This window comes from Balaenoptera ricei, chromosome 8 (assembly GCF_028023285.1).
Source record: "Balaenoptera ricei isolate mBalRic1 chromosome 8, mBalRic1.hap2, whole genome shotgun sequence".
Lineage (NCBI taxonomy): Eukaryota > Metazoa > Chordata > Mammalia > Artiodactyla > Balaenopteridae > Balaenoptera > Balaenoptera ricei.
Window position 1 is genome coordinate 57,451,832 of NC_082646.1, and position 16,347 is coordinate 57,468,178.

General features: G+C 40.5%; 2 protein-coding genes and 1 non-coding gene across 4 annotated transcripts in view; 1 reads left to right on the top strand and 2 right to left on the bottom strand.

Moving 5' to 3' along the window:
• Positions 1 to 3,436, bottom strand: part of AAMDC (adipogenesis associated Mth938 domain containing) — a 36,543-nt gene extending 33,107 nt beyond the window's left edge. Inside the window, exon 1 of one of the 2 annotated variants that reach the window (XM_059930725.1) lies at positions 3,219 to 3,436. The gene's annotated coding sequence lies outside the window, so the exon portion shown is untranslated. The remainder of the gene's footprint in view (positions 1 to 3,218) is intronic. The other variant, XM_059930723.1, reaches the window with a different exon arrangement.
• Positions 841 to 947, bottom strand: LOC132371178 (U6 spliceosomal RNA). The gene has a single exon (XR_009504799.1). It is a non-coding gene; the product is annotated as a U6 spliceosomal RNA (small nuclear RNA).
• Positions 3,437 to 3,529: 93 nt separating the features above from the next.
• RSF1 (remodeling and spacing factor 1) overlaps positions 3,530 to 16,347 on the top strand; it is a 182,132-nt gene continuing 169,314 nt past the window's right edge. The window contains exon 1 of the mRNA XM_059930728.1: positions 3,530 to 3,939. Coding sequence (XP_059786711.1) covers positions 3,753 to 3,939 — 187 coding nt within the window. The 5' untranslated portion in view covers positions 3,530 to 3,752. The remainder of the gene's footprint in view (positions 3,940 to 16,347) is intronic.

Below are 16,347 nucleotides of genomic sequence, written 5' to 3' on the forward strand. Positions count from 1 at the left end.
GAAATTCTAACCTTATTTATCAGTCCCCGCTTTGAGTAACAATGTCAGCACTGAGAAAAGAAAAAAATTATATAAAGCTTTTTTTTTTAGAAAGTTATATTTACAGTCCCATGGGAGAGCAGGTGAGGTGCTGGAAAAGCTGAAAGCGAAGAGAGAGAAAGGAAAGAGGCAGGGGGGTAGTGTTCAGAAAATGATATAACTAAATCTTTCTTTTGGTTTGAAGGTTTTTTTTCCATCAAAATTCATTCACAAAGATATGATTTTATTTAATATTGTGTACCTGCTTTTCATTTAAGGTCAATTAAGTTATGATCTTATGAAGATTTTTGTATCTTTGCAAAACTGGTAAGTTCTGGGTCAAATTTTTCTTAAACTGGGGTCTTCAGGGCCCCAGGTATAGAGATATATACTTGGGAGTTTGAGAGTTCTACCAACATATTTCAGTTTACTTTTTTTTTTTTTAATTGAGGGATAGTTGATGAACAATATTATATAAGCTTCAGGTGTACAACAACACAGTGATTCACACTTTTAAAACACAATTTTTAAAGGTTATACTATATTTATATCCATTATATTGTAAAATATTGGCTATATTCCCTGTGTTGTACAATATATGTTTTAGTTTAGTTCTGTTTCATTTCAGTGTTGTTTAAAATATTTTACTACACATTAAATTAAGACTTCTCTTTTGCTATGATAATCCATCACATTTTCCTAAAGTGAGACTTTTCTTTTTTTTTTTAAACATCTTTATTGGAGTATAATTGCTTTACAATAGTGTGTTAGTTTCTGCTTTATAACAAAGTGAATCAGCTATACATACACATATATCCCCATAAAAATATGGAACGCTTCACGAATTTGCGTGTCATCCTTGTGCAGGGGCCATGCTAATCTTCTCTGTATCGTTCCAATTTTAGTATACGTGCTGCCGAAGCGAGCACTTTTTTAACTTTTCTATTGTGGCACAATATACATAACATAAATCTTACCATTTTAACCATTTTTAAGTGTATAGTTCAATGGCATCAAGTACATTCACATTGTTGTATAGACTTTAATTACATCAGTATTTCTTAAACTGAAATTTTCAAGAGTATTTGTAAATTTTATTTTTTTTACTAAAATTAATTTTTATTGGCGTATAGTTGCTTTACAATGTGTGTTAGTTTCTGCTGTACAGCAAAATAATCAGCTATACATATACATATATCCCCTCTTTTTTGGATTTCCTTTCCATTTAGGTCACCACAGTGCATTAAGTACAATTCCTGTGCTATACAGTATGTTCTCATTAGTAATCTATTTTATACATAGTATCTATAGTGTATATGTGTCAATCCCAATCTCCCAATTCCTCCCCCTCCCAGTATTTGTAAATTTTAAAACAACATTTTTTTCCTTTAAAAAGGGTTTGTAGGGAATCCCCTGGTGGTGCAGTGGTTGCAGGGACTTCCCTGGTGGTGCAGTGGTTAAGAATCCGCCTGCCAAAGCAGGCGACACAGGTTCGAGCCCTGGTCTGGGAAGATCCCACATGCCGTGGAGCAACTAAGCCCCAGCACCACAACTACTGAGCCTGCGTGCCATAACTACTGAAGCCCATGTGCCTAGAGCCCATGCTCCGCAGCAAAGAGAAGCCACCACAATCGCACTGCAACGAAGAGTAGCCGCTGCTCCGCTGCTCGCCACAACTAGAGAAAGCCCGCGCGCAGCAACAAAGACCCAACACAGCCAAAAATAAACAAATAAAATTTTAAAATAAATAAATTAATAAAAAGGGTTTGCATTTTTTTTTTTTTAAAGTTTTTGGCTGCACCCCACTGGTATGTGGGATCTTAGTTCCCCGACCAGGGATCGAATCCTCACCTCCTGCATTGGAAGGCAGAGTCTTAACCATTGGACTGCTGGGGAAGTCCCAAAAAGGGTTTGTATATTATTTGAGATTAAGAATCAGTGTTCTAGGTAATAAACTCCTCTTATAATATAGAATTTTTTTCTCTTGATAAACGAGTATTCTTTCTTTCTTTAGATAATAAGTCTGATATAGAACATTACAGTTTTCCCCTTTTTTACCTAGAAATGCAGAACAAAATTCAATTTTTAATTGTGGTAATCATTTTCTCTGTTCCCAATATAATTACTTGACTATATATTTATTTTCCTTTAATTATAAATGGTCCTATTTTAAATGGTTTATATTATACTTTGAAATTCTTTTTAGTAAGTAGATACTATATAAATTTTAAATGCGCACTGAAATTTTTGGCTCAGAGTAGTAAACTATCAATTACAAATAGCTGAATTCAATCTAAATTTTAGGAATTTTCTTCAATAGTAGCAACTAATATTTTTAAAGTATTTACAGTGTGCCAGGGCATTGTGCTAATCAATTTACTGTGAATTATCTAGTAAAATCCTATGTTGTAGGTACTATTATCACTCCGACTTTACACAGGTTCAGAGAAATAAAAAATCTTCCGCAATGTCCTGAGGCGGTTCCGTTAGGAATCAAGTCTTGCCGAACTCCAAAGCTCAGGCTCTTAACCAAAATGCACATTGTATCCCAAGCTGCACATTCTACTCTGCATTACTGATGGTTTTTCTGAGATTCTTTGTGGGAGAATGCTCACTGCTTCTCCCAACGAAGCGGAACCCTGTCTTGTAAGAAACTTTTTGCCCTTGCACAAAGTTTCCTACCATGTCCACCCTCAGTGTAGTCCTAGTGCACCCTCTGATCTTGGGCCGCTACAGAGCCTGGTCCCCAGATCTTCGGACTCAACAAAGCCCCTCCCCCTCACACGCTGGCAACCACAGCAGGGCCCTGTCCTCTCACACCTTGGTCCCTGTGAAGAGCCTGGTCCTTTTAGACCCTGATTTCCTAGCAGGGCCCCAACTCCTCAGACAGTGATCCTGGCAGAACCTCGTTCCATCAGGCCCTCGTCCCCCAGAGTTTTCAGACACGCTTTCCAGCACAGGTGCGGTTCTTGTACCTTAGCAGTATCCCTCAGCAAACTTTCACTGAGACATCTCCATACAAAGGTTCCATCCCAACCACTAATTCAGGGCACCTCTCCACCTTTCCCCTCTCCAATTTTTTCTCAGAATCGTTTTTTCCCCCCTATTCTGCTCTATTGTTGCTTCTTATTCACTCTCCTCAACTTCCCCCACCATCTGGTGCCCCAGTTTCTGTCCCGAGAGTGCCCCCCCAAACTTACCCAACGCCCTCTCTCCGAGGAGCAGCGATCTCGAACGGCTCCCTGCTTTACCTCTCACCTTTGCTCCCGCGGACCCGTTTAGGCGATCCCCCCGCGACTCGCCCGGCCCTGGAAAAGTCTTTTGGCCTGTTATCGAGTGAAGCTCCGCCCCCTTCAAGCCTATTGGTCACCGCTCCTAAAACTCCCGCCTCTCCAGCTTCCAGCCCGCCTCCCTGCCCCGCAGCCCTTGTTTTCATTCCCCTTGTCACACGAGGCAGTGGCGAACCCGAAGTGGGAGGAGCGAGGGAGGGGGGCGGAAAGAGAGCGGAAAGCGAAAGGCACGGGGCGCCTCTCTTTCCTACGTCTGACTCGGTTCTCGACTGCTCCGGGCCGCCGTTGTATTGTGGGATCGCTGCGCCGTGCCTGAGACGCTCGGATCCGCAGGGGCGCCCACTTGCTAGCGCCTCCTGTCGTCTGTAAGGTTGCCCTGCCATTCCTCGGCACCCCAACTCCCCCCACCCCCCTATCGCCTCCTCCTCCATCCTCCAGTTCAAAATGGCGGCGGCGGCGGCAGCGGCGGTGGCTATGGCTCCTCCGGGCTGCCCGGGTTCTTGCCCCAACTTCGCCGTAGTCTGCTCCTTCTTGGAGCGCTACGGGCCGCTGCTCGACCTGCCTGAGTTGCCGTTCCCCGAGCTGGAGCGGGTGCTGCAAGCTCCGCCGCCCGACGTCGGCAACGGAGAAGGTAAGCTAGGGGCCCGAACGCCCGGCGGGAAGCGGCCCTGGCACGCTCCTTCTCTCCGCTCTTCACAGACACCCGGGACCTCCGAGGCTCTGTCCTCCCGCCGGGGCGCAGTTCCGCCCGGCCGGCCTTCTCCTCCCAGCCCCCGGGGTCTTGGGCAGTGGGGAGGCGGGGCGGAGGCCCCGTAGGGCCACTCCGCCCGACGCCCATTAGAGGTGGGGGCGTCGCGGGCTAGGTCTGGGCTGGGGGCGGGGAGGGGTCATTGTGCTGGTCGGCCGCCCCTGGGACTGCTATCCCGCGGCGGGGGCCGGGCCCCCCAATCCTTCTCCCTCTCGGTGGCGGGGGAAGGGGAGCGCAGGTTCCGGCCAGCTTTGCGCTTTTCTCCTCTACTCCTCCCTCACTCCCTCCCCTCCTCCCACCATCCTCGCTACCATCTCCGGGGAGGCTGGGCTCATCTTCTCGGGGCGCCCCTTTCTCTCCCTCCACCTGGGTGGGCGGGGGCCAGCGGACACTTCATCTCTCCCTCCCTCTAGTGGGAACTCCCCCGAGAGAGTCGGCTCTGGTCTCTTTTCCTTTCCCCTCCAGGGCTGGTTTAACCCCCCAAACTCCTTCCTCTGAGTCGGGAGGTTTGCTCCTCCTCCTTAGGGGGGGGGGTCCTCCTCCATTCTCGCTTTGGGGGGCGAAGTCGGTTCAGCTTCTCCACTTTGGAGGGTAGAGGGTTAATTTCTCCTCCCCCATAGTTTTCCTCCTCCTCCCCACCTCCCCCCAAATAATAGAAGAGCATCTCCCCACTTTTCCAGTCCCTTCCCCCTTCATCCTGGCATAAGGCTTAGGGGAAGAAGAAGTCGCCCTCCCATTTGCAGGGTAGGGTGGGGTGGTTAGTATGTAGGGTGGAGGAGGGGCTCAGACGGAGGGGAAACAGTTGAAGAAGGTGCTTGTTGCTCATGTTTCTCTCTCTGGTGCCGCCGGTCTATTATTGGTGTTCGCAAGTGGTGCTCCTTCCACATAAGGCCACCGCGCGGCTTCAGGGCGCATGCTCTGCCCGGCCCCATTGAAACTTCCTGCTGGTGCTGCGGCGGCGGCGGCGGCGGCGGCTGGTGGTTCTTTTCGCTGGAGCATCTCCGCGCTGCGCCTGCTGCCTCCAACCCTCATTGAGCGCATCACTCACTCCCTATTTATTCCCGATCCATGCCTCTGCTTTCTGGCACATTTCTTTTTTCAGAGAAGGGATTTTTGTTGTACTCTGAGCATTGCCTTTATCTGGGAACAGCCCTTGGCTGGAGAAGAAACGTTTCCAAATAGGTCTTTTTTTTTTTCCCCCTTTTTGTCCGTATTAGGTGGCCACAGTGGACTGGGTATTGTGCAAAACAGATAGCTATTTCCTTTACAAGAAATCAGGGCCGCTCTTCAGTTCTCCATGGAAATGAAGAAGTTTCTGTTAACAGAATATATTTACATAGCTAGGAAGAGCCCAAGTGTGAAGTTGTTCAAAATATTACCTATAGAGAAAATTATATTATGGCTACCAAAGACTCAAATTAATACAGCAGTTATGGTACAGGCATATATCTCTTCTTACCTGCCCAAATCTCGTCTACCATTCATAAACTCTGGCAAATAAAAGTTTATATAAAGACTTCCTGCAGAATTTCTTGAAAAGTTAAACTCCCCAATATAGTAATTTCAATTACAATTTGATGACTATCAAATTGTATTTATATTTCTTTTACGGAAATGGTCATTATGAAGGAGAGTGCCTTATAAGTTACTTTTAGGATACCTTGGAAAATGATGGTAATGTATCTATAAGAGAGAAGTGTGGAAATTTGAGGAAAGGGATTGCTGGTAAATTGTTTTTAGAATGTATTTGGACCAAGTTGGAATGCAGGCATAAATTTTCTGTCATGGCATTATATTTTGGGTGGTATATAAGATTGCTTGCTTCTCCATTCCTTTTAAGTATTTTGGCCACTGCATTTGACTTCTGTTAGTAACAAGAAAAAATATCAGGGTCAGTCTAATACTTCATGTTACTTTTCTATCTAGGATTGAACGATGGGCGACTAGCTGAGTAAAAAATGAGAAGTAATACGAGTTGAGAGCTTATACAGTGGGTTCAGCCACGCATTACTGTTGGTATAGTTTCAACTATAATAATAGATCTTGTCATAAGGTGATCCAAGAATAATAATTAATGTTACACAGCTCAAGACCCTTGGCAAGTGAAAAGTCGCTGCAGGTGAAATTCTGCTACTGTGCAGGGAAAAGATTTTTAGGCCTTTGGTGATGGTTAACCTACTTGTAGTAGTTGATAATACTGCTCCAACTAAGAAGATTTGGACTGAGTCTTGGGGAAGGAGTTGTGGTGTACTAGAAAGAGTTAAAAGACATTGGTTTTAGTTGAACTAAATATTTTGCTGATAATCTCTGGACAGCTGAATCAACCTCTTGAATAGTGTAATAATATGTAGTTTGTGGGGGCAAATTACTTAATTTCTATGGACCTCAGTTTCTTGAGTAAATAGAGGTAATATCTGGGGATCAAATGAAATGTTTCAAAAATCGTTTCATAAACCAAGTACTTACAAATATTATTATTATTATTTTTTTGGCCATGCCGCACTGCCTGCTGGATCTTAGTTCCCCGACCAGGGATTGAACCCTGACCCTGGTAGTGAAAGTGCCAAGTCCTAACCACTGGACCGCCAGGGAATTCCTTAAATATTCTTGTATTACAAATTTTATTAAAATATTTGTGAGGTAGAAGACACAAAAGTACATTTGGAATGAAAATGTTAAATTCTTAGCATGTAGTGAGAAAGGAGTTTAAGCACAGTATAATGTTGAGCTATTGTGCTCTTGGGGAAAAGTCTTTGTTATAATCAAAGGAGTTTTGCTCTATATACATTTTAGTATTTTTAAAAGGCAGTTCTTAGTGCCATTTAAATAATACTATTTTATAAAACTTTTGGTTTTTCCTAGTGTGATTAGTCCTTAAAAGGTTTGTAAAATATATTCTTCTGAGTTGCCAGTTAAATTCTTTTTTACCTAGACATTTATTGTTGTAGCTATATCGACACTATGACACCTTTGGAGAAGACTGTATTTCTCTATATTATCCTTGTTTGGGCCCTTTATGATCTTTCCCTTAAATTTTTGTTTATAAGTCTTAATTTGACATTATGGCTTCAGCTTCCTTCATCCCCTACAGTCTCAATTTTTAAATTTGGTTTTATAAACTACTTGTTTAGTCTTAAGGATATAAGCTACCATTTATTGAGCATTTACTATGTGCAAACATCACATCTCCTTATTTCTTACAACTATTCCCTGAGGTTGGTACTATTATTCCTATTTGGCAGGCATAGAAACTAGGTTCAAGAGATTGATTCAGCTGTCCAGTGCCCAAGATTATACAGTTTTTGGTAGAATCTTAGATTTGTTATTGATATTAGTTAGAATAGGAAAAGAATGTGCCAACTGAAGGTATGTTTTACTCCCTCTCCCTCAGTCTACTGTAGCCCTCCCAATTCTGTGCTCTGTATGGACTTCCCCAGCTTCCTCTTGATGGGAGGTGGTTGATCAGGAGGTATGGCTGTAAACAAAAGTGGACATTGACTTTGTGGAATTACCAACATCCAAGGCTCCCAAGTATATCCCCTCTCCTCCAGAGGGCATTCTTCTTCAAGAGGAAAATATACTTTTTCATTCTTTAAACATAGTCTTTGTATGGGTACTGATTGAGAAGTTATATGTATCTAATAACAGTCTATTAAGGTGTGTATGGATAAGGTTGAGTGAGTTATTGTATAGTATTAAACAAGTTGAATCATTAGTTTTTTGGTTTGGTTTTTTAATTTTAATTTTTAGAGTAATTTTAGGTTTGATTTGTGTTTTGCATTTTTAAATGAATTGAAGTTTACCTCTTGCAGTCAAAATGTCAAGTATAAAAGGATATACCTTATTTTTTTAACTGGACTTGTGATTGTAACTTAATATGTTCTCTTCTGTTGGTGATAATCGAATTGTGTGACAGCAGTTTTTAGGTTCATTCATAAAGTAGAAAGGTGACTTTACCATAACTAGAGTCACCATCTGTTGCTTTGAGCAAAAGATCTTACCAGGTACATGTGCCAGGAGTTGCATGGATCTACAGTGGTAGACTGTTGGTGGTAGCATTGCTGGAACCAGAACCTCGTTTGGTCGAAAATGTCTAGTTTTGGCTCTTCCACGTTTGAAAGAAGGAATATTCTTTAGACATTTATTAGAGGGAAGGAGAGAAAGGTATTTCTTTTCCATCATTTTTGGTATATCACAGAGTTGAGGTAACCAAAAGTTATGGACTCTTGGAGGGAGGTTGTTGGCATTGTCCCAGAACTGGAGGTAATAGGGGCAGGAGTTTTCTGGCTAAATTGGGCCTGTTAATGAAAAATGAGTTTCTTCTTTTTTAAATTACTAAGAAGTTTGCCTTGAAATTTACCTGTGTTGTTAAATTCTCAGCTAGTAAGGAAGGTAAGCATTTATTAGCTACTTCATTTACTTAATTTGTATATTGAATATTTGCTATATTCTAAGTACAGTAAACATTATGGTGATTATGTATTTTTTAAAATACCCTTTTTTTTTTTGGCCATGCAGCTTGTGGGATTTTAGTTCCCGGACCAGGGATTGAAGCCAGGCCCTTGGCATTGAGAGCACAGAGTCCTAACCACTGGACCACCGGGGAATTCCCTACGGTGATTATTTTAAAAAGACATTAAACATGGGCCCTTCTTTTAAGGATTTCCTTATCTAGTAAGAAGTAGCAAGGCTGAGCTTGAGTTACTATCACCATTCAAATGCTTATTTTTTTCTCTGGGATTTTTTTTAATATATAAATTTATTTATGGTGCATTGGGTCTTCATTACTGCATGCAGGCTTTCTCTAGTTGTGGAGAGCAGGGGCTACTCTTTGTTGCAGTGAGCGGGCTTCTCATTGTGGCGGCTTCTCTTGTTGCGAAGCACGGGCTCTAGGCACGCAGGCTTCAGTAGTTGTGGCACGTGGGCTCAGTCGTTGTGGCTCGCGGGCTCTAGAGCCCAGGCTCAGTAGTTGTGGCGCACGGGCTTAGTTGCTCCACGGCATGTGGGATCCTCCCGGACCAGGGCTCGAACCCGTGTCCCCTGCATTGGCAGGCGGATTCTTAACCCCTGCACCAGCGGGGAAGTCCCCTCTCTGGGATTTTTGTCAACTGGAGTTAGTAGTCTATGAATTCTAGTCTATAAGTTAATAGACTAAAATTATTTCTATGACAACTTTATGGTGGGATGTACAACTTCATACAGTGTGGGAAAGTAAGAACAATTCAGACCCAAAGTACACTTTAGCCTGAATCATGTATTCAAGGAAGGTATTTATGTGTGTTCCTGGATTTGAGAAAATTTCTTTGGCTCTCTACCTGATGGATATAGTCTTAATATAGTGTGCCTGGGTGTTTTTGTTTTGTTTTTCTGTTTTTACTGTGTGGCAGATCCCGTTACAAAGGGTATCAACGTGTTTTCTGTTTTCTTTTCATGTTAGAATTTTTGAAGTATCAAATACTGCTTGAGAGAGTAATGTGGGGCTTCATTTAAAAAAAAAAGATTGATTCTTTCAACAAATGTTAATTGATTACCTAATGTGTGCCAGGTACACTATACACTGGGGATACATAGGTGAGCAAGATAGATAAGATACTTCTCCTTATGGAGCTCATAGTTTAGCAGCAAAGATAGACAATGAAGCAGTGATTTTTTAAAAAAATGTTATTATATGGGCAAGTATACTGTACACTGTAGTGATACATATTTTTAGTGAACTTTGTTTTATAATTTGTTTAGCTTTGTATTTATCCTATCTGTATGCTTTTTTTCCTATATTTGTACACGTTTATCTTAATAATTTTCTGGATGGTAGGGTTATAAGTTTTTATTTTTTCTTTGTATCATATTTTTTCACATTTCCTTTTCAATACTAATTATGTATCTCTTTGGTAATCACAAAAATAAATTATTTAAAAGTAGTCGTATACCAAGAAGTGAACTGGGTGAAAGTGGTTAAAAGGTACAGACTTCCAGTTATAAGTCGTAGGGATATAATGTACAGCATGGTGACTATAGTTAATAATACTGCATTGTGTATTTGAAAGTTGCTGAGAGAATAAATCTCAAAAGTTCTCATCACAAGAAAAAAATTATAGCTATGTGGTGATGGATGTTAACTTATTGTGGTGATCATTTCACAATGTATACAAATATTGAATCATTTCATACACCTGAAACTAATATAATATGTCAATTATATCTCAAAAAAACGAATTAAGAAAAAACTAGTTTTCGGGCTTCCCTGGTGGCGCAGTGGTTAAGAATCCGCCTGGCAATGGGGGAGACACGGGTTCGAGCCCTGGTCTGGGAGGATCCCACCTGCCGCGGAGCGGCTAGGCCCGTGCGCCACAGCTACTGAGCCTCCACTCTAGAGCCCGCGAGCCACAACTACTGAGCCCATGTGCCACAACTGCTGAGGCCCACGCGCCTAGAGCCGAGTGCTCTGCAACAAGACAAGCCACCACAATGAGAGGTCCGCGCACCGCAACGAGGAGTGGCCCCCGCTCTCCGCAACTAGGGAAAGCCCGTGCGCAGCAACAAAGATCCAACGCAGCCAAAAATATAAATAAATAAATAAATAAATAAAAATTAAAAAAAAAGGTAAGAAAAATTCAATTAAGAAAAAAAAAAGAAAACTAGTTTTCTAAGAGGCTTTATAAAAGAAAAATTGAGTTGCTGCCTTATTTACTTTTAATCTTGAATTACCTCTCACCATGAATATTACCATCATCCACCCAAGTCACCCAGATCAGAAACCAAGGAGCCAACTTAGACCTCAGTCTCTCACATTCTTTGTTCCATGTCTTGAGTCTATTTCTTTATCCCATTTTATATTCAACCTCACTTTTCTATCGTCATTACTACTCTGCTTTAGTCAAGCTGAACTGCTTGCAGGTCTCTGAAGGTATGAAAGGTTGTTTCACATCTTTATGCGTTTTCTTCATCCTTCTCCCTGAGTTGAATATTCTCTTTCCACCTTCCTTCCCTTGCCTGCTCACTGTACTCCTGCCCATCATTAATCTGCTCTTTAAGCACCAACTGCTCATGTGAAATTTTTCCTGCTTTCTCTGTCTCTCAAGTTAAATTAACCATTTCTGCCATTTTACCCCACAGTGTCCTGTGTAGATTTTATATCACAATACTCATAACAGGGACTTCCCTGGTGGCGCAGTGGTTAAGAATCTGCCTGCCAATGCAGGGGACACGGGTTCAAGCCCTGGTCTGGGAAGATCCCACATGCTGTGGAGCAACTAAGCCCCCGAGCCACAACTACTGAAGCCCGCGCGCCTAGAGCCCTTGCTCTGCAACAAAGACAAGCCTCCTCAGTGAGAAGCCTGCTCATAGCAATGAAGAGTAGCCCCCGCTCGCTGCAACTAGAGAAAGCCTGCCTGCAGCAACGAAGACGCAACGCAGCCAAAAATAAATAAATAAATGAATACTCATAACACTTTTTGCACTTACAGTCTAGCCTATGAGACTTTAATCTCCTTGAGGGCAGGGGTAACGTTAATGAGACGAATAGTTTTTTCCCAATTTATTATAATGCCATGTTCTGTTCTTAAACTTCTTTTTAGAATTAAATCTTAGTTAAAGTTAACTTTTTAAAAAACTAATTTTAAAAATTTATTTTATTTATTTTTGGCTGCATTGGGTCTTTGTTGCTGCATGCGGGCTTTCTCTAGTTGTGGCGAGCAGGAGCTACTCTTCATTGCGGTGCGTGGGCTTCTCATTGCTTTGAGAGAGGAGGTGCATTGGGAATATAAAAGAGCAAATACCTAACTTTTCCCAGGGGATATTTTGGAAATTTTGATGATTGAAGAGGAGATGGAAGAGCATTCCAGGTAATGAACAGCATGGGAAAAGGCATAGAAGTGTGAAATAATATGGTGTGTCTAGGAAATTGCAACCTAACTTTAGGCATTAGCTTTCCAAAAGATTTGTGGTTGAGGAACTTCAGACCATGTGAGAAAATCAATTGGGACACATGAGTTATAAGCTCCTTAGAAATATATTCTTTTTCTTTAAAGCAAAAAAAAAAAAGCACATGAAATAAAGGCAACATGTCAATGACTTAGCTCCATAAAGAATTCATTTTTCTTTATTCACTTTGTTTCTAGCATAGTACTTAGCATATAGTAGATGCTCAAATGTTGGTTGAAAGAATAAATGTCACATATTTCAGGTTAATAATGATGACTATTTTGATGTACTTTTAGTTTTTCTTTTTATCCTTTGCTTGCTAGAGATTTGTCATGGTGTAACTCTCCTTTTCATTTTGGGTATTGGTTATACAGATATGTACAGTTGACCCTTGAACAACAGGGGATTTAGGAATGCCCACCCTCAGTGTGGTGGAAAATCCACATATAACTTCACAGTCAGCCATCCGGCTGTCTCTGTATGGAGTTCCGCATTGGCAGATTCAACCAATTGCATATCACATAGTTAAACCAACTGTAGGTGGTGTGGTATTGTAGTGAATAAAATCTGTCTGTAAGTGGACCTATGCAGTTCGAACCCTTGTTGTTCAAGGGTCCACTGTACTACTAAATCCCCCTCTGTCCACTTGGTTTTTTTTTCTTTTTCTTTCTTCCTTTTCCTTCTTCCTTTCCTCCTTCCTTCCTTCCTTCCTTCCTTCCAACTTTCCTCCCAGGTCCTCTCCATCTTGGGTTTTATTATTACTGTTATTATTATTTTTAAACTGGAAGTATACTTTTATTATTATTATTATTTTTAATATATATTTATTTATTTATTTTGGCTGTGCTGGGTCTTCATTGCTGCACACGGGCTTTCTCTAGTTGTGGCGAGTGGGGGCTACTCTTCGTTGTGGCGCGCGGGCTTCTCATTGCAGTGGCTTCTCTTGTGGAGCATGGGCTCTAGGCGTGCGGGCTTCAGTAGTTGTGGCTTGCAGGCTCAATAGTTGTGGCACGTGGGCTTAGTTGCTCCACGGCATGTGGGATCTTCCTGGACCACGGCATGAACCTGTGTCCCCTGCATTGGCAAACGGATTCCTAACCACTGCGCCACCAGGGAAGCCCTGGTTGTACCAGGTCTTAAGTGCATGCCAAAGCATATGTGTTAACCTCTGTCTTCTAAGCTTATTACTTTTTATAGGAATCCTCAGAGTATAGTTTTAAAATCCACTTTTTCTTTTACCTTTCTGAAGTCATCTCAGGGAAAAGTCATTATTACTTCTCTGCTAGTTACTTTTTAAATAAAAAAAATTCTCAGCCCAGTTTCTCTGAATTGTTTTATATCATCTCCACCGGGGTAACTTGAAATTCTTATTTTTAAAACTAAAATTTTTTGAGTTGTTGAAAGGCAGTGGGCAGGCTTGAGAGTAGGGAAATCAGCTAGAGAATATAATATTATTGGTGAGATATGAATTGAGGCAGTGGCTGTGGGGAGTAAGAAAGGCTAGATCTGAGAAAGGTTTTGCAGTTAGAATTGATAAGGACTTAGTGGATGGATTAATGTGAAGGGTCTTTGAGTAAAAAGAATTTAGTATGATTCCCAGGTTTCTGGCTTAGAGAGTGGATAATTAATAGTTTCATTATTGAGGAAAGAAATGGTTAAAAAGACCCAGGGTATATGTGGGAATGGTGTGATTCCCTATTTTAAAAAATTCAGAATTGGGCGATTGGGATTGACATGTATACACTGATGTGTATAAAATTGATGCCTAATAAGAACCTGCAGTATAAAAAAACAAACAAACAAAACAACTAATACTAAACTTTCATTGGGTTATTTGTATGGAAATATGTTAATATAAATGTTTCAGACATTACATGAAATTTCTAAAAATCTTATATTTGTATTTGTATGGAAATATGTATGGAAATATGTTAATATAAATGTTTCAGACATTATATGAAATTTCTAAAAAAAAAAATTCAGAATTCTAGTAACATATATGAGCACTATTTGAGGAACTAGCCATGTTAATTTTATAGCTTACTAAAAACTTACTCTGAATAAACAGATTATGGCGGTATATCTTATTTTACAGCTGTTTTGTTTTTTGTGATTTATTGAAGTTGCTCTACATGTATGTGCTATACATATGTTAAATATACATTTAACATTTTGTTAAGGACAGTTTTATAGAGAGCCTTATTTATGTACTTAAGGTAACTAAAATTAGCTTTATTAAAATATCTTGGCATTGGTGCCCAATTGTATTCTCTTATAAGTAAAGCTTTTTTAACTGAGATATTCTGTCATTTTCATTTGCAAAAAAAATTTGTTGTAATTTTAGAGATTGCTACGTTCTGCTGGGTAAAGGTTTGTTGTTAGACATTCTGTTCCCCCCTCCCCACAAATAAAGAGATGGAACTTCAAGTAAATTGAAATGCCACTCTAAATAAATAAATATGTTAAATATGTAGTGTGGATTGAGTCCATTATATAGATGAGAATACTTAAGTAAATGTATGTCCTTTGTGTGTGTTGATAGTTGATGAGTAATTCTTGATTAATCTTGAAAGATTCTTTAACAGAAATTTTGAGTTGAATTCCTTTTTAGGAGTGACTCTCCAACTATTACAACATGCTATTAGACACCATGTGGTAACTCAAACCTGTATTGTTACCTGAGTTATAGTTTGTCTTGTCTCATGCCATTTAGTTAGTGAAGGATAGCTCCATCATCTTGAAAGACAAAATGTTACTATATATACTTCTTAAGCTAGAATTATCAATAATGTAAATAATTGTATCTACAAGGAAATTAATATTGGGAGATTTTTTCCATTTTTTTCTGAGGTTGATACTAGAGCACAGTAAGTTGCCTTTTTTATATTTTAATTAATTAATTAATTAATTTTTTAACATCTGTATTGGAGTATAATTGCTTTACAATGTTGTGTTAGTTTCTGCTGTATAACAAAGTGAGTCAGCTATATGTATGCATATATCCCCATATCCCCTCCCTCTTGCGTCTCCCTGCCACACTCCCTATCCCACCCCTCTAGGTGGTCACAAAGCACTGAGCTGATCTCCCTGTGCTATGCAACTGCTTCCCACTAGCTATTTTACATTTGGTAGTGTAGATGTCAATGCTACTCTGTCACTTCATACCAGCTTACCCTTCCCCCTCCCTGTGTCCTCAGTAAGTTGCTTTAATAACTCAAGCAATGTAAGAATCTTAACGGGCTTCCTCCCTGATCCTGTCCCACACCCAACCTGCCATGTTTTAATTAGCTGGGGTTTTAGTTCCATATTGTCATTCTTTTTTAAAAAAATAATTAATTAATTTTTGGGCTGCATTGGGTCTTCATTGTTGCGTGTGGGCTTTCTCTAGTTATGGCGCGCAGGCTTCTCATTGCAGCGGCTTCTCTTGTTGCGGAGCATGGGCTCTAGGTGCGTGGGCTCAGTAGCTCTGGGGCTCAGTAGCTCTGGGGCTCAGTACCTGTGGTGCATGGGCTTAGTTGCTCCGCGGCACGTGGGATCTTCCCGAACCAGGGCTTGAACCTATGTCCCCTGCATTGGCACGCGGTTTCTTAACCACTCCGCCACCAGGGAAGTCTTTGTAATTCATTTATATTTATGTTTCTCAACAATTATTTAAATTAACTGTATGTTTTACTAGTTTTTTTCACTCACCACTGTTTTTGATTCCCACATTTTTCCTTTTAGATTCATTCTTTTGCTGTAGTGCATTCTTTTTCAAACAGGATTTCTAAGGGGTGAATTTTGAGTTCTTGCATGTCTGAAAATATATTTATTTTGTTCTCTGTTCTGACTGCCCGTTTAGATTGAACACAGTATTCTAGTATTCACAAATAATTTCCCCCAGAGCTTTGATGATACTGCTTTTCTGTCTTCTAGGATCCACTGTTGCTGATGAGAAATCTGTCAGTCTGATTCTTTTCCTTTATGAGTTTCTTTTTCTTCCTGATTTTTATGATTTTTTTTTCTTAATCCCCAGAGTTCTGAGATCTTTTAGGATGTGCTTTTTTCTTTCAATTTCCTTGCTTTTGCTTTTACTTTGTGTGTGTGTGTGTGTGTGTGTGTGTGTGTGTGTGTGAAAGCGCGGAGTCCTAACCACTGGAACGCCAGGGAATTCCCTTACTTTTACTTTTTAAGACGATAAAATTACAAATTTATTTGAAGTTCTCTGTATATTACTCCTGTTCTAATTCTCTTTCGTCTGTTCCCATAGGCAACCACTGTTCTGAATTTTGGAGTTTATTGTTCCCATGAACACTTTTATACTAAGAGTATATATTTATGTATCCATAAACAATACGTGGTATGGATTTATATTTTTTTAATACTTTTTTT